Below are 27,561 nucleotides of genomic sequence, written 5' to 3'. Positions count from 1 at the left end.
TCCTTCTCCTCTTCCTTTCTCTGCCTTCCTGCTCCTCTTCCTTGTCTTCCTTCTCCTCCTCCTCGGTCTTCCTCCTCCTCTTCCTCCCTCCTCCTCTGCCTTCCTCCTCCTCCTCCTCCTCTTCCTTTCTCTGCCTTCCTCCTCCTCTTCCTCCTTTGCCTTCCTCCTCCTCCCTCCTCCACCACCTCTTCATCTGCCTTTTTCTGCTTTCCTCCTCCTCCTCCTACTTTTCCTCTGTCGTCGTCTTCCTCCTCCTCCTCCTCCTCCTCCCTCTTGAGAACGTCGGGACCAGCCGCGAAGCCTGTGGGCACAAGCGGCGGCTGGCAGGCATGAAGGCAGCGGGCAGAGGGCCCGGGACGCGCTCTCCCTGCCCGGCTCTGCGCGCTCCTCTTCGGCCGCGGCTCTGCTGCCTCTTCCTCCTCCTCCTCCTCCCGCGGCCGGGCAGCGGCACCTGGTCCCGCGCGGGGCTCCAATTCGCCTCCCGTAGGTAAGAGACGAGCTTCCCCCCACCATTCCTCCACCCCTCCCCGCGGGGCAGGAGCCACAGGTACGCTGCTCCTGAAGGGGGAGGCTCCGCTTGGAGCGGTGCGTTGGAGCGAGGCTGCCTGGCCAAAGCCCGTTCTCACGAGCGGTCGAACCCCGAGCGAGCCGAACACGTGCCAGGCCTGCGTGTTGTGGGAATGCAGCTTGCGGGAGCTGGTATTGGCTCTGCGGGGAGCGCAAGAAAGAAACGGCTGTTGTGAATCGAGTTCAATTAACTCTGGATGAGTCTTGTGTATGTGTGAATGAGCTAGAATTGCCCAGAATCTTCCATCTCAGTTTATGGAAGAAGCCACCAGCCTTTTGGGTGGGTGGTCTGTGTGAACACAAATAAATCAAGAAACTGTCGTTATGGCATCTCCTGCTGTAGTCTAGAACTGGAGGAATCTGTGCCCTATTTTTTTTAAAGCAAATTCTAGTTGCAGGGAGTTCCATAGGTTCAGGATACTTTGTATTGCTCCAGGGCAGGGGTGAAATCCAGCAGGTTCTGACAGGTTGTGGAGAACCTGTAGTGGAAATTTTGAGTAGTTCGGAGAACCGGCAAATGCCTCCTCTGGCTGGCCCCAGAGTGGGGTGGGAATGGGGATTTTGCAGTATCCTTCCCCTGCCATGCCCACCAAGCCACGCCCACCAAGCCACACCCACAGAACCGGTAGCTTTTAAAAAATGAATTTCACCATTGCTTCCTGTTCCAAAATAACAGGACACCAAACTGGCAAATTTTGGTAGATGTTAGAAGCCCAGGCCAAGATGGGCTCTACAGGCCTGGTTTGGGGTAGGGGGTGGGGGGTAAGGGGGCTTGATTTTTCCATGCCAACCAGCGAGCCCCTGTCCTTCGGCTACATCAATGCTCGGAGAAGGCTGTTTTGCTGGTGGAACTCTGGATTTCCCCCTTTCCTGCTCCAACAGAGTTAAAACTGTCCAAGGGCATTGTTGACAACATCAGTTGCGACAGTAAGCCAGGCATGGCCTGTGTATCTGGGGTCAGGATCCTTCCCATGAGAAAAAATAAATAAATCAGATTCTGGATAATGACGGGGAGGAAAGGGATGTTTGAGAATTTCCTGCGGATGAAGGAAGGCAGGAGGGTGGCTTTAATTATAGACCCAAGGCCAGGGGTCATGGAGATGCCAGGCTGGGCCTCCGGGTTTCCTCTGGAGTGGACCATCAGCAGCCTGGATCAGAAAAAAGCAATGACTGCCAACCTGACTTCCATTGAGGACTTGTAGACTGCACGAGTCAAAAAGGGGGCCGTGAAAATAGCTACAGACCCCTCGCATCCTGGACACAAATTGTTTCAACTCCTACTCCCAAAACGATGCTATAGAGCACTGCACACCAAGACAACAAGACACAAGGAGAGTTTTTCCCCCGAACGCCATCACTCTGCTAAACAACTAATTCCCACAACACTGTCAAGTAATTTACTAAGACTGTATTACTATTCTTCTTCTCATCCTTCCTAGTATCTATCTCTCTTCCCACTTATGACTATAACCATGTTGCTTGTATCTTTCAATCTATATTGTTTTTATTTGTTTCCTAGTACGATTTGATAGCTTATTAGTAACCTTGACTATCACTAAGCGCTGTATCTTTTTATTCTTAATGAATGTATTCTATTTTATTTTTCTTTATGTACACTGAGAGCATCTGCACCAGAGACAAGTTCCTTGTGTGTCCAGTCACACTTGGCCAATCAAGAATTCTATTCTATTCTATTCTATTCTATCTATTCTATTCTATTCTATTCTGTACACTGAGAGCATCTGCACCAAAGACAAATTTCTTGTCTGTCCAATCACTCTTGGCCAATAAAGAATTCTATTTTGTTCTCCAGCTCTGAGCATGGCACCCAAATCGCCTCCTTCCAAACGCCTTGTTGGGTGGGTGGGTTGGGGGGGGGGGGAACTCCTAAGGTGGTCTTGAAGCCGGAGGGGAGGGGAAGATGAGAGAGTAGGGAATTGCGCCTTCCACTCCTCCAAGCCACTGGCACTCGTCCATCCAGCTGCGGGCAGGTCCCCATCCCTCCAGATGCTGAGGCCAGCATTTTAACAGCAATTGTGGCTACTTCTAAAGCAGGGAACTTTTAACTTCTTGTTCCCAGCCAAGTCCTCTGGCCAAGCAGGGATTGTCCGGCCGGCTGACTGACCAGACGCCCACCCACAAGCCTTCAGAAGTGGCTGAATTTCAAGCATGCACATAAAGGGCCTTTTGTGATATGGGGGGTGGGCTAGCAGGGAACCGGCAGGCGATCTGTTTCCCCCCTCCTCCCCAGGAGTGGCAAAGGGGGCTGGGGGCTGGCAAAGTTCATTGCAAGCCGAAATGGGGACGTTCCCAAAAGTTTGAGAAGCCAGGCATCCCCAGGTGATATTAAGCTATGACGCAGTTTATTGGTTTGAGTGCCGCACGCTAAGTGAATTTTATTAGCTGGGGTGTAAGTGGTTGTGTGAGTTGCAGGAGGAAACCCGGAGGTCCGTGAGCATTGCCCGTTCAGAGTTGGCATCCCTACGATGCCACTTGGGCAGGATTTCCTGGCTGCCCTGTTGCTCTTCGTTTTTCATTTCTACTCGATCGAATTCAACGGGAATGCAATTGAAATCTTCTCCTCGCTGGGAAGAGGCGCCTGGGGGTGGGGGTGGATTTGATTTCCCCCCAACGGTGCCCAAAATGGTTTTTAAAAAAAAAAATTCTCTGCAGCTTTTTAAGGGAGCTCATTGGAGATTCTGCACTGCAACGCCTGGTTCTTCTGTCTACTAATTTCCCTGTTTATCTTCTCACTAGTTTCCCTTAATGTGTTTGTTTACATTGCGCTTGTTAATTGCTACTTGGGAAGTTCTCCTGCTGTGTCAACAGCATTGAAAAAGCTCAGCGGTTGGTCTTTCTCTCTCTCTCTCTCTCTCTCTCTCCCTCTCTCTCTCTCTCTCTCTCTCTCTCTCTCTCTGTGTCTTCTCTCCCTCCCTCTCTTTCTCTCTCCCTCCTCTCTCTCTTCCTCTCTCTCTGTCTCTCTCTCCTCTCTTCCTCCCTCTGTCTCTATCTCTATCTCTTCCCCATCCCTCTGTCTCCTCTCTCCCTTCCTCCCTCCCTCTCGTTCTCTGCCTCCTCTCTCTTCCTCCCTCCTTCCCTCTCTCTCTCATCTCTCCCTCTTCCTCCTTTTCCCTCCCTCTCTCTTTCCCCACCTAGTCCAGCCAGCCGTCCAGCCAGCTAGCTAACTTGAGACTTTTGCATATCCACTCGGCTTGGGTTTTGAAATATGCCACTATTAGCATCGATCCTTTCCTTCCCCCAGTGCGCGGCCATGTCTGATTCGGTTAAAACCGAGCAAGAACCTTAGTTCCCCGAGGTTGCTTGATCTTAGCTGCCAAATAGTTTAAATATTGGAGGTTTATCTCTGTCCTCGGGGTCACCTGAGTGGTGCAAATGGTTCCCGTAGTCTGCAATTTTTCCTCTGGAAATCCATTCCTACTCTCACACCGTTCCAAGGGTGTCCATCCCAAATGGCATAGCTAAACCTCTGTAGAGATTCTCAGTCATCCTGGTTGGCCCAAAAGCACATTTGGTACCGTTAAGGTAAAGGTAAAAGTTCCCCTCGCACCTATGTGCTAGTCGTTCCTGACTCTAGGGGGACGGTGCTCATCTCCGTTCCAAAGCCAAAGAGCCAGCGCTGTCCGAAGACGTCTCCGTGGTGATGTGGCCGGCATGACTCAACACCGAAGGCGCACGGAACTCTGTTAGACCACTAGACCATTTGACCACTACGGTGTGGCTGGACTGGAGGGGACTCAAGGAACGTGGGGATTTTAAAGGCTGGTTGGGGCTCTCCGCCAGGGATTGCCCCCTCCTCGTTCTTTGCTTCCCACCAACCCATCTTCCTTCCCGGAAGTTCAAAGTTCGTTCCCTGGCAAGAGACGGGACGAAATTCTTCTGGCAACTTCTCAGCGTCCATTTTGGTGCCAGGCAGATGAATGAGTGCAGTTTTCCTCCTAATGTTTATTGGAGGATTTCTGTCAGCCCTGGAGGAAGTTGGAACTTAATGCTTGACATTCACGGATTCGGCAGTCTCCTTTTGACCTCGCTGAATGCTTCCCCCCCTCCCTCCCCAGGTTTGAATCAATGAGCCCAAACAAAGAAATTTAACTCCAAATAAGGGAATGATAAGCAGGATGTGTGATCTTCCCCTGTCTGGCTGGGAGGTTTTTCGGATAAATAGGAAGGCTAATAAAGGAGAATATCTGTGGCTCAGGGTTAATGTGAGAGGATCCTTGGTGCTCTCTGAGCTGGCTTGTTTCCTTGTAGACATTTCATTACCCAACTAGGTAACATCATCCGTGCTAGAAGGGAGTGAGGTTTGCAAAGAGGAGGAGAAGGAAAGAGGAAGAGGAAGGAGAGGAGGAAGGAGAAGAAAAGAGATTGGTGGTTGCTTGGTGCTTTCTAAGCGTGCTTGTTTTCTTGCAGACGCAAACTAGATAACATCATCTAGGCTGCATCAACAGAGGGATAGAATCAAGATCACATGAAGTGTTAATACCATTTTATAATGCCTTGGTAAGGCCACACTTGGAATACGGCATTCTACTGTATGGACTACTGTAACGCTCTCTACATGGGGCTTCCCTTGAAATGCACCCGGAGGCTGCAGTTGGTCCAGAACGCAGCCGCGCGGGTAATTATGGGGAGTACTAGGTACTCCCACGTGACACCGCTCCTGCGCGAGCTGCACTGGCTTCCTGTGGCCTATCGGGTGCGTTTCAAGGTTTTGATAACTATCTTTAAAGCGCTCCATGGCTTAGGACCTAGTTACTTGCGGGATCGTATTCTGCCCCATACATCCCTGCGACCAATTCGCTCGCACAGAGAGGGGCTCCTCCAGGTGCCGTCCGCTAGACAATGTCGTGGGGCGGCGCCTAGGAGTAGAGCCTTCTCTGTGGCGGGCCCAGCCCTGTGGAATGACCTCCCTCCGGATATTAGGAATACCTCTGACCTCCGCTCCTTCCGTATTAAGCTTAAGACCCACCTATTCCAAGCAGCTGGCCTGGCTCAACTTTGATTTAACCATATCGCTCCTGACGGGTTTTTAACTGGGTATTTTAATTACATTTAATTTCTAGGGGTTTTAAATACAGTATTTTAATTGTTTTTATTAATCGATCTCCTCCTTATATATATGTATGTATGTTTTAGTGTACCTTGTTATATGTTTGTTTTGTTTGCATATTTATTTCGAATGTTTTGTTGTACGCCGCCCCGAGTCCTTCGGGAGAGGGCGCGGCTAAGAAATAAATATATTATTATTATTATTATTCAGTTTTGGTCGCCACGATGTAGAAAAGATGTGGAGACTCTAGAAAGAGTGCAGAGAAGAGCAACAAAGAGGATTAGGGGACTGGAGGCTAAAACATAGGAAGAACGGTTGCAGGAACTGGGGATGTCTAGTTTAACGAAAAGAAGGACTCGGGGAGACATGATAGCAGTCTTCCAATATCTCAGGGGTTGCCACAAAGAAGAGGGAGTCAAGCTATTCTCCAAAGCACCCGAGGGTAGAACAAGAAGCAATGGGTGGAAACTAATCAAGGAGGGAAGCAACTTAGAACTAAGGAGAAATTTCCTGACAGTTAGAACAATTAATCAGTGGAACAGAAGTTTCCTCCAGAAGTTGTAAATGCTCCAGCACTGGAAGCTTTTAAGAAGAGGTTGGATGTCCATTTGTCTGAAGTGGTGTAGGGTTTCCTGCCTAAGCAGGGGGTTGGACTAGAAGACCTCCAAGGTCCCTTCCAACTCTGTTATTCCATTCCATTCTATCAGCCCTAGAAGGGTGTGGGGTTTGCAGAGAGGAAGAGAAGCAAAGGGAAAGAGAAGGAGAAGAAGAAAGAGGCTAAACCTTTTATTTATCGTACGGCACATTCCCCTCGCATTTCGATAAAAGCACAAGAGACAGAAAGTACAAAAGGTAGACTCTAAAATCTAAAATCGCCGCTGTGAGGCAGGGACGGCTGACTTGTGCACGTTTGAAGGGATGGAGAGATGGAGAGATGGAGAGAAAAGCAGCACAGTGTCATAAACATGCCCCCCCCCCAATGTGGAGTTGCAGGGGGTGTGTGTGTTTCCTTCCTCCAGCCTCCCGAGTTCTGGGATTGATGACTCTGGCGTGGAAAATTACAGCCTCTCCAGATGAGGACTTGGCAGCCGCTGGCAGAGGGCGGAGGGAATTCCCCTTCCTCCTGCCTTTTCAAAGGGGGGGTGGGTCTGCAGCTGGGCCCTTTTGCACCCTTTCCAAGTTCCCCTCCTCCCACCCACCCCCTGCGTGGCGGGCACCCAGCTCCTCTTTGTTGCCCGAATGGCCGAGAGCGCCCGTGCGCTTCCAGGCCAACAATGAAGGCCTTCAGCAGCTCAACCAGTCGCCTTCCTTGGCTGGGGCTGCGTTTTGGGTTAAGCAGAAGCCCTTCGATCCTAGGAGATCTGGATGGGATGCCTCTCCCAGGGAGATCCCAAGAGCCTTGGGTTGTCTTTCTTGGAAAGCAAAGAAATCAACAACAACAACAAAAACCACCGAGCCGAATTGGACCGGGTACAGGAACCTGGAAAGTCGTTTCATGGAGATGCAAAAATTTCCATGAAAAGGAAATGTAGATTTGAGCCCTTGGGAGCCAAAGTATAGCTCTGTGTTTGCTGGCTTTGTAGACGCCTGGAGACGTTTGAGTGGCTTTCCACATTGCACTGAGAATGCAACGTTTGTGTAATCCTGATTTGCTGAGTAAGGCGCCGTTGTTAAATCGTTGGGATCGGGTCAGTTGAGGAAATCCTAGCTGAATTAGCCGTTGCCTGGAATTTATAGCCTTCCCGGCATTCATTTGCAAGCTGTAGGAGGGACGCGGTGGCTCGGGGGCTAAGACGCTGAGCTTGTCGATCAGAAAGGTCGGCAGTTCGGCGGTTCGAACCCCTAGCCCCGCGTAACGGAGTGAGCTCCCCTGACTTGTCCCAGCTTCTGCCAACCTAGCAATTCGAAAGCACGTAAAAAAATGCAAGTAGAAAAATAGGAACCACCTTTGGTGGGAAGGGAACAGAATTCTGTGCACCTTTGGCGTTGAGTCATGCCGGCCACATGACCACGGAGACGTCTTCATACAGCGCTGGCTTTTCGGCTTTGAAACGGAGATGAGCACCGCTCCCTAGAGTCGGGAACGACTAGCACATATCTACGAGGGGAACCTTTATCTTTTAGACGGAGTTGGTAAAAACCAGAGCATAAATATGTGCAGTAAACAAACCAAAGCTTATCTAACCAGCATCCTCTTTCTCACACAACCGTTCATTCCTGGCACATCCTTATCACACAGAATGCAATCATCCTTTTCAGGGGCAAAAGGTTGCAGGTCAGCACGCTGGGGATGGCCAGAGGCATAAATATGACATACGTCAGGCTCATACACAAACTCCATTGGAGTTAATTCAACCCAAAAATGAGTTAAGCGTGTAATTCTCTGCACTTTAATTGTTGGTCCTTTTTGCTGTGTTAAAATCACAGTCCGGGGCTGAGACGAATTGCTGCAAAACTGAGTTTCCTGAAGTGGACCACTAGAGTCCTACACAGCTGAAAAAATGATCTAAGTAAAAGGAAAAGTTAACCAAAAGGGCAACATGCAAACAAAAGCAAATAAAACACCCCGTTTTTTGCCTGCAAAATGCTTCTGGAGGTGGTGGAGGGGGAAAATGGGGTGCACAGATGCCCCAGTAGGCCAAAAAAATGGTTCCTCCCCCACCTCCGGAACATAGATAAAGGGAAAGTGAGAGAGGGAGAGAGAGAGAGAGAGACAGAGGGAGAGGGGGGGAGAGGGGGAGAGAGTCAGACAGAGAGAGAGAGAGAGACAGAGAGACAGAAAGAGGGAGAGAGAGAAAGAAGAGAGACAGACAGACAGAGAGAGACAGACAGAGAGAAGGAGAGAGGGAGAGTCAAAGACAGAAAGAGAGAGACAGAAAGAGAGAGAGAAGGAGAGAGGGAGAGTCAGAGACAGAAAGAGGGAGAGAGAAAAAGAAGAGAGAGAGACAGAGAGAGAGAGAGAGAGAGAGACAGAGAGAGAGAGAGAGAGAGAGAGACAGAAAGAGGGAGAGAGAGAAAGAAGAGAGACAGACAGACAGAGAGAGACAGACAGAGAGAAGGAGAGAGGGAGAGTCAAAGACAGAAAGAGAGAGACAGAAAGAGAGAGAGAAGGAGAGAGGGAGAGTCAGAGACAGAAAGAGGGAGAGAGAAAAAGAAGAGAGAGAGACAGAGAGAGAGAGAGAGAGAGAGAGAGAGAGATTTCTTAAGCTCCTTGGGGCTGAGAAGAATTGCTGCAAAACCGAGTTTCCTGAAGTGGATCACTAAATTCCTAAACAGCTGAAAAAAACAATCTAGTAAAAAGAAAAGCCCACCAAAAGAGCAACATGCAAACAAAAGTAAATAAAACACCCCCAGGCGCAAAACAAATGTAGGTTTAATTTGTATGCATTGTTCAATGGATTGTTAAATTAGCCACACCTACCTAGTCACAAAACCACCTAGCCCCTCCTACCTAGCCAGCCTGGGCCCCCAAATGTCCAAGGGACCGTGAATTGGCCCCCTGTTTAAAAAGTTCGAGAACCCCCTTCCTAAAGGTTTACTAACTGACTCCAAATTTTACCAGATTCCAGGCTGGCACTCCAGTGGTGGACGATTGCAACGCCTTTCTTTCAATCAAGTCGAGGTTTACTTTTGAAGTCTTGCAGACTTGGTCCCGGGGATGGAAACATGGGGCACCACAGGGCCAAACCCACTGGGGTTGGGGTGAACTTCAAAGGGTTTAGTGGATGCGGTCATGAGCGGCATTAAATCAACCCTTGGGAGCGGCTGCCCTTGTTGACATCCTCTGTGTGTTGTGTGTGTGGTCTCTTTTCAGAAACTGGTGTTCCTACTCAGTCACCAAGACCGTTTCCTGTCACATCCAAAACGGCACCTATCTCCAGAGAGTTTTCCAAAATTGTCGCTGGCCGATGGGCTGTTCAGGGGGCAGGTAAGGACTCAGGAGGTAGACGGACCTTTCTGTTCTGACCGAGGCTTCCCGAGAGCCTGAAGCCAACTCCTGGTCCCGACAAAAAAAACCTTTATTCATTGACTGTGAATTCTGCTCATTCACATCCAGCAAAGTCTTTCGAGGGAGGATTTACGGTCACAGACCTTCTCTGGCTTGGAGAGCTGCCAAGCTTATCTCTGCAAAACCTGGCAAAGAGCCTCGGAGAGTCACCAACCAATGAAGCGAACTAATGGTCTCCTGCAAACTCCACTCCCCTGTCGCTCCTCTTTTATTTCCTCTGGGAGGGGCCATTCACCGTCCACCTGTGGCCTTACTCCCAAGTCGACCCCTGTTCTTTAGCTGCTCCCTTCTCCTGGCAACTCTGCACATGCGCACGCTAGGAACAGGCTCCAGCTGTTCATCTGCCTCACTAATGTCTGACTCTCAAGGCAGCTGATAATTGTCAGACGGCTCTGACCCCCTCTCTGCCTCCGACACAGAGCCCTCGTCCGAGCCTTCCCCAGACTCCAGGACTGGTCCATGTTCCTCCCCAACCCTCCTCACTCTCCGAATCTGCTGCCAGCTCTGCTGGCTGCTGGCGGGCGACAACCGTTTCACGCCTCCCAAACCCAGCCGATCTTCTCACCCATTCCAACCCAAAAATAAATTTAAAAATACAATATTTTTTAAAGAATTCAAAATAGAAAAGGGAATCAAGATTCTTTTTAAATGATGGGGGAACTCAGGGTGGGTATCTCAGTACCTTTCGTGGTTTGGTTCAAGAGCCTCTAAAGTGGGGGGGGGAGCGAAAAACACTTCCAGAACACTTTCACTGGACCCCTGGACCCCACTGGCTTTCTGGAGGCCAAAAATAACGAACATGAAAAGTTCAACTTCCGCCCAAAATTTGGCTCGTCTCTACTTTAAGACGATTCCGTCTTTTCTTATGCTTGTTGGCTCTCTGTGGCTCCAAATCGGCGCGTCTCAAAATTGGCAACTTCGATTTGCGTGGACCCCAACTTTGGGGGAATTCTGGGGATTGACGCCCACCCATCTTGAAGTTGTCAAGTTTGAAAGCCACTGCTGTTACATCAGGGGGTCTCCAAACATGGTGACTTTAAAACCCGTGGACTTCAACTCCCAGAATTCCTCAGCCATGTGGCTGGGGGATTCTGGGAGTTGAAGTCCATGAGTCTTAAAATTGCCACATTTGGAGAGACCCCTGCTCTAAATGCTTAGTTCCTGCTCTCCCTTCCGAATTCTCCCTCCAGGCGCAATTTCCCAGGGTCGTTCCTGTCCCTTGAAGTTGCATGCCCTTGTTTTGTCCCACAGCTACAGGACGGTGGTCCGACCGACATACAAGCAGGCGTACAAGACGGTCACAGCTCTGGAGTGGAAATGTTGCCCTGGGCATTCGGGAACCAACTGCGAAGCAGGTATAGATTGATATAGTATAGCCTTTATTGTCACTGTACGTCATGTAAACAACGAAATTGGTTTTAGCCTCACTGGAGCAATCCATGACAAAGAAAAAAATACAAACAACATAAATAGTATAAAGCATAATCCCTATGCAAGGAATTAGGGGGAAAAATAAGAAAAAGAAAAGCCAGTCATACGTTTCCCGTGTGTGGGATAGAGTGATTGTGGTTGTGTTTCAAGAGTCTTGACAGCCCAAGGATGGAAACTTCAGAGGGTTTGGCTGAACCATGCTGAACCGGGAGGATTTCGCCCCTGTTGTAAGTTGAGAAAAAAGTGACTTAGGACCAGTGATGGGATTCAGCCGGTTCGCACCTATTAGGGAGAACCGGTTGTTAACTTTCTAAGCCGTTGGGAGAACCGGTTGATGGAAGAAATCTCCCTTTGGTTTTTTTCCCCACTTTACAGGGCTAATCCTGTAAGGAAGGCAGGAAGGAAACATTCTGGTGTTGTTTCTAGCCTAATCTTTATTGCCCTGCTTACAGAAACTGCCTCTCCAGTTAACCCTGGCACAGTGCCCATCGAAGTGAGTGACCGAGCCACGGCCACCCAGCTGGTCATTAGGGCAGAGAACCGGTTGTTCAATTATTTGAATCCCACAACGGCTCAGAAACCTTCTTCACATTTTTCTCCTTTTGTTTTGTTTTTTCCAGAGACTGTCAGCTACCAAGATACTCCAGGAATCCCCGCTCCGAGCAGGCTGCCCACCCGACCTGCAACGTATTCTGGTGAGGGACATTTAGCTTTCCAATTTCCGACAAACTGGGAGCATTTGCAAAGAATGCAAATCCCGTCGCGCGTCTTATTTTGCTCCCCGGGATAAGCGCAAGATTGAAAGGGGAATGAAAGAAAAAATGGAAAAACGAAAGAAAAAAATAATTCTTACAAAAGAAAAAAAAAAGGCAAAGAAGAATCTGAGTATTACTTAGTATGGAATTTATGGTACAAATGGCTAGAGGAAAGAGGCAAAGAATAAAAAAGCATTAAAGGGGAAAAAAAAGATTAAGAAATTAGAAAGCAATCATAAAGCCGCAGAATTAATAAGAAGGGGGGGAATATAAGATAGATTGTATATAAAATAGTACAGAGTAATAGTTATAAGAGAAATATATGTACATAGAATGATGTAAGATGTATTGTATAGAAATAAGTACATTGAAAGAGTAATATGTATAGAAGAAATATAAGTAAAAATTACCATATGAGTAGATGAAAAATGTGTTAGATAGATAGATAGACAGACAGACAAATAGATAGATGATAAATAGAAGATGATAGATAGATAGATAGATAGATAGATAGATGATAGATAGATAGATAGATAGATAGATAGATAGATAGATAGATAGATAGATAGATAGATAGATAGATAGATGATGGATGGATACATGTATGGCTAAAAAGAGTATAATAGAGGCTTAACGGTGGGGAAATGTTGCAAAGATGATATTTGTGTTTTAAAAAATAGAAAACGGTTAAGAAATTTGAAATATACCCCTGTTTCCCTGAAAACAAGACCTCCCCGGATAATAAGCCCAATCGGAGCTTTTGAGCAAATGCGCTAAAATAAGCCCTCCCCGAAAATATTGCAACGCAGCAGCAGCCATGAGGTGACCCCGCTCGCCGCCTCCTGCACCTCAAAAATAATAAGACCTCCCCGAAAATAAGGCCAAGCGCTTATTTCAGGGCTCAAAAGAAAATAAGACCCCCGAAATAAGCGCTTGGCCTTACTTTCGGGGAGGTCTTATTATTTTTGAGGTCTTATTTTGGGGGGAACATGGTAGATAAAGAAATACATCGATAAAAATGAGCTATTGGAGCCTATCACCCCTGCTTGAAAGAGAAAGTGCCTCGTTTCGTCATCCCTTCTTCTTTCTCATGCAGGAAAATGTTAAAACTCCTCTTTTTTTCCCCCCACCTTCCTTCTCTGTTTGGCCTCCGCAGGTTGTTTCAACTGCAGCAAATTATCTGAGCTTTTGGCCAAAGTCAATCTCCTGGAAGCCAAGGTTTTTTCTTTTTTTCTTTCTTTCTTTCATTTTCAATCATTTTAATTTAAAACATTGGGATTGTGTTTTCGGGCCACTGTTCTCTGTAGCCTCTCCACGGGGGTGTGTGTGGGTGTTAGGAGTTTCGGATTAGGGCGGTGGTGAAATCTAATCTAATCTAATGTCTGAAACGGGATAGGGTTTCCTGCCTAGGCAAGGGGTTGGACTAGAAGACCTCCAAGGTCCCTTCCAACTTGCTATTGTATTGTATTGTATTGTATAATCCCCCTCGCACCGCTTGGTGGGATTTGGGGGTGGTGGTGTCATGTGACTTGGGCGTGGCCACAGTTCTGTGGGCATGGCTTGGTGGGAGAGGTCATGTGACTTGGTGCGCGTGACCATTTTTTTTCCGCTTTCAACTATTTTTTTTAGCTTTTTAAAAGCATTTTTAAAAATGTTTTTAAAAAGCTTATAAATATAAGCTTCCAAGGATCGTGTGGCCCACAGCTGAGCCGCGCGATCCTTGGAAGCTTTTTTGCTCACGCAATCCTCGGAAGCTTATTACCGGTTCGCAGAACCAAGGACAGCCGGGCCAAACCGGGAGGATTTCACCCCTAGATTAGGGGTTCTGGGTTAGGGTTAGAACAGAATGGGGGGTGGTGGGGGATGGGACTATTGCCTGATTGAATCTGTTCCTTTTTTTTGCTCCCAGGTAGCTACCTTCACAGCCGCTGAATCCGGTCCTTCGGCTGTATCTCGACGATGCTTGACCGCCTCGGGCGATGCTGCCCCCGACCCTTTAAATCTGTGGCGCTCTCAGGCCACACGAGGGAAACCCGGAGAAGGACGGGTGATGGGTAAGTGAGTGAGTGAGAAGGAAGGCTGCCTGCAATGGGTGTCTGCGTGGTACGGTCAAAAATGTCAAGGTGGCAGCCATGGAATAGAAGAGAGAAAGGAAGAGAAGAGATTAGAACGAAACAGAATAGAAATATGAAAGAATAGAATAGAATAGAATAGAATAGAATAGAATAGAATAGAATAGAATAGAATAGAATAGAATAGAATAGAATAGAATACATAAAGAGGGAAGGAGAATGGAATGGAATAGAATGGAATAGAATGGAATAGAATAGAATAGAAACATGAAAGAATAGAATAGGATAGAATAAAATACATTAGAATAAGGAAAGAAGGAAGGAGAATGGAATGGAATGGAATGGAATAGAATAGAAATATGAAAGAATAGAATGGAAAATAAAAGAGATTAGAACAAAACAGAATAGAAATATGAAAGAATAGAATAGAACAGAATAGAAGGAAAGGAGAATAGAATAGAATAGAACAGAATAGATTAAATTAGAATAAGAAAAGAAGGAAGGAGAATGGAATGGAATGAAAGAGAACAGAACAGAATAGAAATATGAACGAATAGGAATAGAATAGAATAGAATAGAATAAGGAAAGAACAATGAAAGAAGGAATAGAATAGAATAGAATAGAATAGAATAGAATAGAATAGAATAGAATAGAATAGAATAGAATAGAATAGAATAGAATAGAATAGAATTCTTTATTAGCCAAGTGTGATTGGACATGCAAGGAATTTGTCTCTGGTGCAGAAGTTGACCGTATCCTTATAAAGAGCAAGTAAGCAAAAAGTTGGTGAAAGTCAAAGGGATCCAGGGAGAAGCGTGAGGTGGGGTCTGCTTTCAAAGAGGTGGCTGGCTGAAACCAACACTGGGGAACTCTGTGTGTGTGTGTGTGTGTGTATGTGTGTGTGTGTACCCAACCGGTGCTTGCCAATCCGCACAGAGCTACAACAACAGCAATCCTATCCCCATCCCTTCCTTGTCTCCCCAGCCCCCTCACCCCTAGGACTGAAGTGAGATGGGGGCAATCAGGATTCACAGAGAGTCAGCTGCTCCAACTCCCTCCGGCCCCCTCCCCAGATCCAGGGTTGTATGAGGGCTTGGGGGCTCCGGGGGGGGGGGGACTGGGACCGGAGACGGCTGCACCAGAGCGCTGGTTTCAATTTCTGCAGCTGGAAAGAGTTATCTGCCCCCACCACCACCACTCCCCACGACCCCCTCCCCCTCCTTCACCGCGACCCAACATCTGCTTCTGCTTTGGCATGTAAGCATTGAGAAAAATTGATCGCCCAGCTCCATTTTGCACAAAGGGAAGAAGAGGGGAGGGGGTTTGGGATGAGCAAGCGCTCCTGTGGGGGGGTGTTAAATGGGGAGGGGGCTGCTCTGCTTTCCCCTGGACAGGATGGCGAGGATGGACCTTCCTCTCACCCAGCAAAGAAGAAGAAAAAACGCCCCCAACTACAAAATGCAAGAATATGACCGATTGGGAATTCCCCCCCCCCCCCATCCCAATCAGATAGTCTTCCAGCTACCTGGATCAAATTTACAACTCCTTCCCTTCCAACTCCTCCTAATTGCTTTGCAATGCAGCTTCCCCCCACAGGTAGGCGGTTAGTAGCAAAGATGCTGTGGGGAGCTGGTGTGGAGAAACTTCAGCGGCTTTCAATTAGCTATCAGTTACATGGTGGATGTTGTTAGTTGCGAACTTGTGTCCGACCCATCGCAACCCCATGGATAATGTTCCTCCAGGCCTTCCTGTCCTCCACCATCACTAAACAAACTGTTGTAAATCGAGGACTACTTGTTCCTACAATACAATACAATAGCAGAGTTGGAAGGGACCTTGGAGGTCTTCTAGTCCAACCCCCTGCCTAGGCAGGAAACCCTACACCGTTTCAGACAAATGACTATCCAGCATCTTCTTAAAGACTTCCAGTGTTGGGGCATTCACAACTTCTGGAGGCAAGCTGTTCCACTGATTAATTGTTCTCACTGTCACAAAATTTCTCCTCAGTTCTAAGTTGCTTCTCTCCTTGATTAGTTTCCACCCATTGCTTCTTGTTCTACCCTCAGGTGCCTTAGAGAATAGTTTGATTCCCTCTTCTTTGGGGCAACCCCTGAGATATTGGAAGACTGCTATCATGTCTCCCCTAGTCCTTCTTTCTCTTAAGCTAAACATACCCAGTTCCTGCAACCGTTCTTCCTATGTTTTAGCCTCCAGTCCCCTAATCCTCTTTGTTGCTCTTCTCTGCGCTCTTTCTAGAGTCTCCACATCTTTTCTACATCGTGGCAACCAAAACTGGATGCATTATTCCAAGTGTGGCCTTCCCAAGGCCTTATAAAGTGGTATTACCACTTCACGTGATCTTGAGTCTATCCCTCTGTTGATGCAGCCTAGAACTGTGTTGGCTTTTTTGGCAGCTGCTGCACACGGCTGGCTCCTATTTAAATGGTTGTCCACTAGGACATCGACTACAATTGTGGTCCTGTTGAGTTAAACCCCCATAAAACTCCCCCTCCTGAACAATTTTTATAGAGTTTTCTCTTCTCTTTTTTCTGTGTTCCAGAAAGTTTGCCTTCCCAAGGACCGCCAGGCCCTGTAGGGCCTAAGGGTGACGCTGGGATCCAGGGCCCTTCGGGCATTCCTGGGGTCAAGGGCCTTGTTGGACCACAGGGTAAGCAAGCTTCTTATGGGGTGCACTTCTGATTTTGCCCACTGGGGGGATTATACGGAGTTGGGTGATATGTAGCCATAACAACATTCTTCTTAGAAACTCAAGGTCATCCTAGCCGGAACTGGATGGGAGGAATCTGTCTTTGTGGCAGTGGAAGATTGGACCATGTAATGGACTTGTGGGTGAGGGGGGGGCAGGATCTTGAACTTTCAGCTGGGTGGGGAAAACCGGGAAGGAAAGGAAGGAAGGAAGGAAGGAAGGAAGGAAGGAAGGAAGGAAGGAAGGAAGGAAGGAATAGCACTCAGACTTATATACCGCTTCACAGTGCTTTTACAGCCCTCTCTAAGCGGTTTACAGAGTGAGTCAGCCTCTTGCCCCCAACAATCTGGGTCCTCATTTTACCCACCTCGGAAGGAGGGAAGGCTGAATCAACAACCTTGAGCCGGTCAGGATCGAATTGCTGGCAGTCAGCAGAGTCATCCTGCAATTCTGCACTCCGCCACCAGGACTCCACGGTTGCCGTGCTTGGCTCCTCCTTCTCCATTGTCTACCTTTATTTCCTCCAGGCCCTGCAGGTCCGCCTGGGCCACCAGGACGAGACGGGGCCAGGGGCTTTCCTGGTGAGAAGGGTCTCCCGGGACCTCCGGGACCTCCGGGGCCACCAGCTCCAGTCGGCCCCCAAATTTCATCCATCCCAGATCAAGGTAAAGTTCAAGTAAGGCTGGCTGGGGGAATGCTGCGAGTTGCAGTCCACACATCTCACACTTGAACCAGTTGCCAAATATCCTAATATAAATTGCATGAGCATAGGGAGGCTGCAACGGTCATAAATGTTATAAATGGTCATAAGTCACGTGTAAGTCGAGGACTGTAGTTGTGTATGGAGAGAGGGAGAAAGGGACAGCAGGAGAGGGGGGGAGAGGGAGGGAGAGAGAGAGAAAGAGGGGGGAGAGAGTGAAGGAGAGGAGAGGGGAGAAAGAGGTAAGGGAAAGAGGGGAGAGGGGGAGGTGAAGAGAGAAGAGGGGAGAGGGGGAGAAAGAAGAGGGGAGAGAGGGAAGAAGAGAGAGAGAGAGAGAAGAGAGAAAGAGAGAGAGGGAAGGAAAGAGAAAGAGGGAGGAGAGAGTGGGAGAAAGAGAAGGAGAGTGGGAGAAAGAAGAGAAGCGAGAAAGAGGGGAGAGGGATGGAGGAAGAGAGAGAGAAGGAAAGAAAGGAGAAAGGGAGGGAGGAAGAGAAAAGGAAAGAGAGAGGGAGGAGAGAGAGAAGGAGAGAAGAGGGAGAGAAATGGGAGAGAAAGGGGACAGAGGGAGGGAGAGGGGGAGAGAGGAGAGACGGATGGAGGAAGAGAGAGAAGGAAAGAGGGAGGAGAGTGAGGGAGAGGGAGGAGAGGAGAAGGGGAAGAGAAAGAGGGGGGAGAGAGAGAAGGGGAGTGAGAGGACGGAGATAAAGAGTGATGAGAAAGAGAGAGAGAATACACATGGCTGCCCTTGATGATATTTTCTTCAAGGTCTTTCTTTTCTCTTATGCCGTAGGCGATTTGCTTCTCTCCAATTCCTTCCCTGAACCGGCTGTAACGGGTCCAGCTGGACCTCCGGGCCCAACCGGTAAGAATGGTCACATCCCAACCTGTCTGGAAACACCGACTGTCAAAGTCGAGTGGCTTTTGGTTGAACAATAATGGACAATAAACCTTTTCTAAGCTGTCTAGGAACCTGGTTTCTGGGCAAATATATTATATTAGGTGTCAGGATAATGATGATTTAATAGCTGACCAGCTGCTACAATGCTGCAATGATGATGCAATGGTAGTAAGGAGTCAGCAGAGTTAGTTACCACTTTAAGAGGCTGTTTTACAAGAGAGGCCCTGTGAAGGCGTCCCTCTCTTTCCGTGTGTGCTTCCGTGCTGTAGTTGCTGACTGATTGCCTGACTTTGCCTAGTACGTGTAGGTATATATTCCTTGTAGATAAACCACTCTTTGAAAGACAAACCTCTGTCTACTGCATTTGGCTCCTGGGTGGTCTCAAAAAATAGTCACACTGCGTGCACTCTGACAACCTTGGCAACTTTCAAGAGGTGTGGATAAGAAATGTGGACTTCCATTCCCAGAAGTCTTCTTCAGCCCCCTTTTCTAACAAGAACCATTCAGCAGAAGTAGACAGCTGACCAGGATATGCTGTCTTTTTCTCTTTAGGTCCTCCAGGACCTGCTGGGAAACCAGGTTCTCCAGGGCGTGATGTAAGTAGACCAACCATCTCCCCAGAAAATTAGATTATGAAATTAGCAGAGTTGGAAGGGACCTTAGAGGTCATCAAGTCCAACCCCCAACCCCCCAAAGCAGGAGACCTTACACCATTTCTGACAGATGGCAGTCCAATCCTCTTCTTGAAAACTTCCAGGGATGAAGCTCCCACAACTTCTGAACGCAACTTCTGTTCCATGGGTTGATTGTTCTCACTGTCCGAAAATTCCTCCTTATTTCTAGGTTGAATCTCTCCTTGGTCAGTTTCCATCCATTATTCATTGGCCTTCGGGGGCTTTCAAAAATAGCTTGGCTCCCTTCCTCCTCTCTGTGGCAGCCCCTCAAATATTGGAAGGCTGCTCTCCTGTCTCCCCTGGTCCTTCTCTTCACCAGTCTAGCCATGCCCAGTTCCTGCAACCGTTCATCGTATGTTTTAGTCTCCAGTCCCCTCATCATCTTAGTTGCTCTTCTCTGCACTCTTTCTAGAGTCTCAATATCCTTATAGTGTGGTGACCAAAACTCGATGCAATATTCTTAAGTGTGGCCTTACTAAGGCTTTATAGAGTGGTATTAGTACCTCCCTTGATCTTAATTGTATCCCTCTGTTAATGCAACTTAGGATTGGGTGGGCTTTTTGGCTGCCGCCGCACACGACTCGCTCATATTTAATTGGTTGTCCGCTAAGACTCCAAGATCCCTCTCCCAGTGACCGCTATTAAACCTGGTTTCACCCAGTCTATATACAGTATGTACCATACTTTGGGGAACTGGGGAGGAATTCCCTTCGGGAAGAAGGATGGAATTCCACCACCGGACCTGGTTTGAGATGGTGCGCTGGTTTTCTTCCAGGGAATTCCAGGAACACCAGGCGCTGAGGGTGTCCCAGGTATCCTTGGACAGAAAGGAGAGAAGGTGAGTTTCCATGTTAGCTGTCTGGGGAAGTTGGGAGGTCCCAGCCATGTACCCCTGGAACAAGGATGGGGAGGTCACATCAGACAGTTTTCCTTCCTGACACCCAAGTCAACAACTAATTCCATGTAGCATCTTGGTCCATGTGTGTCCTTCAAGGCTATTGGGATACCTAGCATAGGTAGTTTTCGACTTACGGCCACCACTGAGCTCCAATTTCTGTGATTAAGTGGGACATTTGCTTTGCCCCATTAGCTAGGATGAAATGGGCCCAGGTTGGCAGTGCGGTGTAGTGCTTAAGGCACCAGGCTCAGGGAAGTGAGAGACTGTGAGTTCTAGTCCCACCTTAGCCATGAAAGCTGGCTGCGTGACCTTGAGCCAATCAGCAGGAGACGGTGAGTTCTAGTCCCGCCTTAGGCATGATAGTCAGTTACATGACTTTGGGCCAATCATTAGGAGACTGTGAGTTCTAGTCCCGCCTTAGGCATGATAGTCAGTTACATGACTTTGGGCCAATCACTAGGAGATGGTGAGTTCTAGTCCCGCCTTAGGCATGATAGTCAGTTACATGACTTTGGGCCAATCATTAGGAGACTGTGAGTTCTAGTCCCGCCTTAGGCATGATAGTCAGTTACATGACTTTGGGCCAATCACTAGGAGACAGTGAGTTCTAGTTCCACCTTAACATCTCATTTTGGCTTCTTGTAGGGGGAAGCAGGTCTCAAGGGCGACCCAGGCGAGAAGGGATCCTGGGTAAGTTCTGGGTGATACTCTCCTTTTCCTCCCTTTCTCTCCTCCATAGCTCTTATCTCTTTGCGCCTCGTCCCAAGAGGACAACACCCCCCCCCTCCCCGGTCTCTTAAAACCATCCATCCCACCTGCCCAAGAACAAGGATTCCGTTGCCATCCAAAAGACAGTCAGTCAGATGATGGAAAGGCAGAACGGTTGCGTGATTGTCAGCTCTCCCATATGAGCCCGGAGACGTCTTCGGACAGCATTGGCTCTTCGGCTTTGAAAGGGAGATGAGCATCGCCCCCTAGAGTCGGGAACAACTAGCACATATGCGCGAAGGGAACCTTTACCTTAATGTAGTTTAATATTACTTTTTAAACAATTCCCTGCTCTTCCTTCCGACCCAGCAACTTTTAACAACAGCAATAAGATTCAGGTAAATGGGGCACCTTAACTCATTTGGGCGGGGGGGGGGGGGGGAGGTGTCAATCACAGCTCAGCCAAGGAGAAGGTGGTCAGGAAAAGCTGGTTTAGATGCCCTCTGGAGCTCTTTGAGACCAACCCCCCCCCCGTAAAGCATGAATCACAAATGAATTCGTTCATAATCACTAATTAACCCGTCGCGGCTGGGCCACGGCACGTGGTCGCAGCAAGCTTCCTGCAATACCAGACCGAGGATTGGTGTGGATGGCTTCCACGTTCTAACCCTGTCATGTTTCGAGGCGGGGAGGGGGGTGTTTGCAGGCACCGGAGGATGGAATGCAGAAATGCACCCCCTTTCTCTCCTCCCCTTCTCTTGGACAGCATGCTGGCTCCCCATGTTTAGCCCATTGAGTTTCCCGAAATCCTGCATCAGCCGGTTCTTCTTTGTCTGCATGGCAGCTTCCTCCCCCCAGAAAAAACTCTGCATGAAAGATGAACGACTGACTTGCCTGTGAATAATTGCATTCACACACACACACACACACACACACACACACACACACACTGACTCACTCACTCACTCTCACACACACCCACCCCAAGCGTTTGGTGGTTCGGGATGTCTACGAGAAAGTTGGGACCATCTAGAACAGTGGTGAAATTCATTTTTTTTACTACCGGTTCTGTGGGCGTGGTGTGGCTTTGTGGACGTGGCAGGGAAAGGATGCTGCAAAATCCCCATTCCCTCCCCACTCCAGGGGAAGGATACTGCAAAATCCCCATTCCCTCCCCACTCCAGGGGAAGGATAATGCAAAATCTCCATTCCCTCCACACTCCAGGGGAAGGAGACTGCAAAATCCCCATTCCCTCCTCACTCCAGGGGAAGGATACTGCAAAATCCCCATTCCCTCCCCACTCTGGGGCCAGCCAGAGGTGGTATTTGCCGGTTCTCCGAACTACTCAAATTTTCCACTACCAGTTCTCCAGAACCGGTCAGAATCTGCTGAATTTCACCCCTGATCTAGGAAAGGAAATGCGGGCCCCTGGCTCTCCTTTCTCTCCCCCCCTTCCCCCGCTTCCCCACCCTTGCACACGCGTGTGCGTGCCTGCCTTTCACGGCTGTGTCTGTCTCTTTCGTCCGCAGGGGGAGGGTTTACACCAGCTCCGAGAGGCTTTGAAGATTTTAGCAGAAAGGGTTTTAATCTTGGAGGCCATGATTGGGCTGCATGGTGAGTAGAGACAGTGAAAGGAAGGAGGAGGAAGAGGAGGAGGAAGAGGAGGAGGACAGACCAAATCAAGTTATAGCAGCTCTCTGGGTGAAGGGGAACCCGGGGGTCTCAGAGACCACCTTCCCCAACCTTGAGTTCCCCAGACAGAAGGGGGGCTGCAGCTTCCGGCATCTCAGGTGTTGTCCCTCTTGATGGGGAAGGCGGGAAGGTAGCAAAAGACTCTGCTGGGATGGACCCTCCTCTCTCTCTGTTTGGGGTGGGGGGGCAGCTGGATTGGTGCATATTAAAAGGGGGATATCCCACTCTGGCCAGATCCTCTTTACCTTCCTTCCTTCTCTCCCTTCATCCCTCTTTCCTCCCTCCCTCTTCCTTCCTTCCTCCTTTCCGCCTTTTTCATGCTCTTTACCTTCCTTCCCTCCCTCCCTTCCTCCTGGTTCTTTTCTTCCTTCCTTTGTATCGTGCTCCTCTTTATCTTCCTTCCTTCCCTCCCTCCCTTCTTCCTCTTGATCGTGCTCTTTACGTTCCCTCCCTCCCTTCTTCCCTGTTCCTTCCTTCCTTCCCCCTTTCTCGTGCTCTTTTCCTTGCTTCCTTCTTCCTCTTTATCGTGCTCTTTACATTCCTTCCCTCCCTTCCTCTGTTCTTTTCTTCCTTCCTTCATCATGCTCCTCTTTACCTTCCTTCCTTTCCTTCCCTCCCTCCCTCCCTCCTTTTCTTCCTTCCCCCCCTTTCTCATGCTCCTCCCTTCCCTCCTCCTTTTCCTCTGCCCGTCCATCCATCCCTCTCTCCCTCCCACCCTCCCTTCCCATTCATCCTATTTTCTCTTTCCTTCCTCCCTCCCTCCCATCCTATTTTCTCCTTCCTTCCTTCCCAGAGACTGCTTAATAGGTACCTAAGCTCTTGACTGGGATTTTGACCCATTAGCACTCAGAGGGCTCCCCCTGGTGAGAAAAGAAAGGAAATATCTTTTATTTTCTTTACAACATCTCAGCGACGGAAGCTGTGTGGTCGTAGACTCCCAGAAAGTACATTTTGCAGGGAGCAGCTGGGAGAAGGCTGGATCCAGATCCAGAGAGTGACGAGACCTCAGGAATCGGCCTCGTCGAAGTGTGGGGTTTAAGGGTGCAGGGATTGTGACAATAATTAATTCGACATACTCAGCTTTTTATTTTAAAAAATGTCTTTTATTCATACCTTCCTGGGTGCCCAAAAAATTCCCCCCAGGATCCTTATTCCAGATCTATCCACGCTTGCTTTAAAGGAACATTCAGAAATGGTGGTTTTAAATGAGAATCCAGAAGTTTAAGAAGGTGTATTTGGAAGATCTCAGGAATTCAGAGAAAAGAGGCACGAATATTCAAGCCCTTTTGTAGATTTCCAAGGGTAGGACAGGTTAAAGATCAGGTCTGGGGTCAGGGCAGGGGCGGGGAAAATGCTACTGGTTTGGGCCGGTTCGACCGAACCTGTGGGGAAAAAAATGCTTAACAAAGTAACAACCCCATAAAACCTTGTGTGGTGGAGGCTGGGCATCAGAATAGAACTGAGTTTTTACTGGCCAGATGCCTTTCCTGTCACCAATACAGAGTTATATTCAGCAGATATATTCTCAGTTTGCCCGGAGAGAGAATTATCTCCCTCCACCTAGGATCAAGCTCACAGCCTCCTGATTGTGAGGTGAGAGCACCACCTCTAGACCACCGCATCACTAAGAAGGCTGTAGACAATGTCACTAAAAAAGGCACCGCTGCACTTTGTCACTAAATGGAATGGTTTTTTTAAAATGCAGAAAGCCGTCTTTATTTTCATTTGAGTAGTTTTCTACTTACATCCATCTGCTTAACGACCGCTCTGAGTTCCAACAACATTGCAAAACGTGACTTACAGCTGTTCCTCACGCTTACAACCGTTGCGGCATTCCCGCAGGCGTGCGATTGTGATCCAGGCACTTGGCAACTGGAATGCATATAGGATTGGTTGTGTTAGCCAAGGCCAAATAAGATTACCATTTAACCAATTCCGTTGTATACATGATGTATAATGACAATAAAGGCTATGCTACTTCAGAGGTGGAGAACAATGGCCCTTTTATGACTAGTGGACTTCGACTCCCAGAATTCCAGAGCCAGCAATGAGGCAGAATTCTGGGAGTTGAAGTCTACAAGTCATAAAAGGGCCACCGTTTCCCACCCCTGATTTACAATATTCCCAGATGGCTTTTGATAAGCAAACGTGGAACCTTCCCTTCCCACAGGTTCCATATATGGGAGAAATCCCTAGGTACCTTTTTCTCTGCCCCACAAGGAAGATCTTCTGCCCCATACTCACCCTCCCAGTGCCATCTTTCCACAGGACCCCGGCTCAGGACTCCCCCCTCCCCTTCTTGTTCCCTCTGGGTGGGGCAATCAATTTCCACTCTGCTCTTCTCGCTTCCCCGCCAGGCCATTAGCTTGCCAAGTTTCCTAGAACAGCAAGCCCAGCTGGAGCTCCTGGCTAGGAGAGTCACCTTGCTGGAAGCTATCATCTGGCCAGGTAATGCGCAATGCGAGGGCCTGCCTCCCCCCCTTCCTGTTCTTCCAATGCATGGTGCATTATTCGCCAGACGCCAGGATCCCAGGGCCTGGAAGTCACCCCGGCAGCTGCCGTGGGATTTCCGTCTACTACCTCCACTCCAAAACTTTGCATGCATGTCCTCTCTGCAACAGCCAGCCTTTTCCTGTTGCGTCCACCATCTTCCTGAACACACTTTTCTTTTAAACCCTAGCATGGTTTGGCCTGTCTTGACTCCCCTGCTGGTGGGAGGGGGGATGGATACAGCCTCTGGCTGCAAGGATTGGAGAGGAATCAGAAGATTCCACCTCCGCAGTAACAAAACAAACGATATTTGGATTGCCAGAGGTGTAGAATCCCAGATTCTCATCAGGATCCATTGCACCTGCTCAGTGGCATCTCCGAGTAGCATGCATGCAGAGAAAAATACAGCTTGCACCCACCCGGCAGGGGTGAAATTAACAATTGTTTTGGGGGGAGGATAAGTATTCAGCTTCATGGAGTCTGCAGCTCTTGTAATTTCAAAGGCCGAATTGGCTGGATAGTTATGGGAATTGTAGTTCCAACTGCGCCTGGAGAGTACGGGAGACAGAGTGGTAGAGACACATGTAGGGGAGGTGTCCCGTCTGTGAAGACGTTGCTCTTGAAAGATGCGAGGCATTGGAGTTAAGCCATTTCCAAAATTGGGGGAGGGGGAGAGAGAGAGAAAAGACCCAGAGGGACACCTCAAGACCCTATCCGGCGCATTTTAACATACATCTCAAAAGCTGTAAGAAAGGGATAGGGGATATATAGAATTTCCTAGAATTTCGTTGTTCCTGCAGCTAAAGTGCTCGGCTGACGTTTCTTCCTCCGTTGGCAGAACCAGAACTGGGATCTGGCCTTGATCCGGCCACTACGGGTGTCCACGGCGACGATCGGAGTAAGCGCAGTGGGTACTCGGCGGCCTACCGTGTGAGCTCGCACCATCTTCCTCAGAAGGGAGAGGAGGGGAAGAAATGAAGGAGGCTCTGTCCACCATCAGGCAAAGAAGAGGACCACATCTGGATGGAGGCACCTCCGATGTGGAGGGAGCACCGCGCTCCGTCCTCCTCCTCCCCACTCTGCCTTGGACCCGTGGTGATGGAGACGGGGGCCGTTTGATGGACCAGGCTGGGCCCTGCTAACAAACCCCTTGTGTTTATTTGTTCTTTTCACACAGGGGGTGTTGTTCCTGCTACGAAACAAATAGGAATAAGATGTTATGGGGTCTATGCTTATTTGGGGGTGGGGGGCGTCTCAGATTGCCTGTCACTTGCCAGAGATCCCCTCCTAGTGGTCAGATTGGGCCGCAATTTGGCAAGGACAGGTCTAACATATCCAGCCTTTTGCCGCCACCTCGTCCGTGCGGTGGCATCTCTCCGGCATGCGTTCAGAGGCTCCAGATGCCCAGATGTTTCCCTTTCTTTGAACTTCAAATCTTTGAACCTCAATTGGCTTTCTTCTCTCTCTCCTTTTTGGTCCAGAAAAACAAAAAACAAAAAACCCTTTTCCATTCTGTATTCTGTAAAGCGATATTTTTCTCAATCTTGGGGATTTTGTAAAGAACCTGATGGGCTGGGGAATTCTGGGAGTCAAAGTCCACACGTGTTTAAAAAAATAACTTTCCCAAGGTTGAGAAATGCTGCAAATGGATGGAGATGGACAGGGAATTCAGTCAATGTGGTCACACGCAGAGAGAGCAGCTGAGCAGAATCGGAGCCTCTCTGCTTGTCCCCCCTAGGTCTGCGACGGTGAACCTATGGCACGCATGCCCAACGTGGCACGCATAGCGTCGCCCGTTCCTCTTCCAGCTTTCTGGCGCGCATGCGTACCGGACAATCAGCTGGCCTTCGTGCATGGGCAGTGCCGGAAACTGGAAGAGCTGATCTTCCGTTTTCCAGTGTGGGCATGTGCGCCGGCCAGCTTATCGTCGGGCAAGCATGTGCGCCAGTAACTAGAAAACTAACTGGCCGGCGTGCATGAAAATAGAAGTCCATTTCCCAGCACACGCATGGGCAACCCGAGCAGCTCCTTTTGCAGGTTGCGGCCCAGACAACTGCACATGGGCGCACTCTCTTTTCAGCACTCCGTTGCCGGGAAGGTTTGCCACCACTGCCCTAGGGGGAGCAGGGATTTCAAAAGTGCTTCCGGAGTCAGATGAGAAAGCCTCTTGTGGTACTTGGTGGATAAAGCGGCTGATGGTTGCCCAAACTCTGGGGCAAAGAAACCAGAATCCGCACCAAGCTTACGTGGGATTAAGATGGGAGTCTTTATTGATGATCCCAACTTTTTCAAATTTGTATATTTCTCGTTAACGGTCTTCCTTTTATGATATTTGGGGGGAAAAGATTCGTCAGGGAGGGAGGGACAGTGGCGAAGGTAAGGATTGCTGGCTTGCCCTTTCTAGCATTGTTCCACAATATTGAGGAGTGGGGGGAAATATATCTATCTATATTTTCTTCTGTTTTAAAGACTAGCCTTCGTGCCTCTACCGGCTGGATCTGTGTGTGTGTTTTTGTTTTTTAAATTAATGGTATCCTCGCGTACCTAACACAGGGGAAGGTTTTCCGGGATGCTTCCCTTGGGATCCTGTGGGCTCATTTCTTACGCCCCAACTTTTTCAACTGGTTTAAAGATTGGGGTATAAAGTGGGGAGCCACTGCTCTAGAATGGGGTGGGTACGCTTGACAAAAACTGCCTTGGGTCCCTGCCGTTCCGTTGCTTCTGCATGCAACTTTTATTTATTTATTTTCTTTCGCTCCGTTTCTTCATGTCCAGAGTGGAAAAAGGAATTGCAAGCAGACAAATCACGACTCTGCTCTGGAAAAGCAAATTCTGGGGCTGCCTTCTGCCCCCCCCCCACCAACTCCTCGCTGCCTTCTAGCAATCCAGG

General features: G+C 48.8%; 1 protein-coding gene across 2 annotated transcripts; it reads left to right on the top strand.

The window, feature by feature from the left end:
• EMID1 (EMI domain containing 1) lies at window positions 1–27,450 on the top strand. Of its 2 annotated transcripts, XM_081966473.1 has the most exons (15): window positions 1–121; window positions 267–487; window positions 9,450–9,563; window positions 10,896–10,999; window positions 11,696–11,770; window positions 12,987–13,048; window positions 13,740–13,884; window positions 16,464–16,571; window positions 17,138–17,275; window positions 18,101–18,172; window positions 18,761–18,804; window positions 19,658–19,720; window positions 20,426–20,470; window positions 22,019–22,103; window positions 25,510–27,450. In XM_081966473.1, exons 2-15 carry the CDS (start codon window positions 330–332, stop codon window positions 25,647–25,649), a joined length of 1,353 nt encoding a protein of 450 aa, XP_081822599.1. In that variant the 5' UTR covers window positions 1–121; window positions 267–329; the 3' UTR covers window positions 25,650–27,450. The 2 variants fall into 2 exon arrangements, with proteins under 2 accessions (XP_081822599.1, XP_081822600.1); XM_081966474.1 differs by lacking the exon at window positions 1–121 and having other exon boundaries at window positions 213–487.
• The last annotated feature ends 111 nt before the right edge of the window (window positions 27,451–27,561 follow it).

The sequence above is a fragment of the Natrix helvetica genome, assembly GCF_964273705.1.
Source record: "Natrix helvetica genome assembly, chromosome: 14".
In the NCBI taxonomy this organism is placed as follows: Eukaryota; Metazoa; Chordata; class Lepidosauria; order Squamata; family Natricidae; genus Natrix; species Natrix helvetica.
Note: the sequence above shows the minus strand (reverse complement) of the source record. Positions and strands in the feature narration are given on the sequence as shown.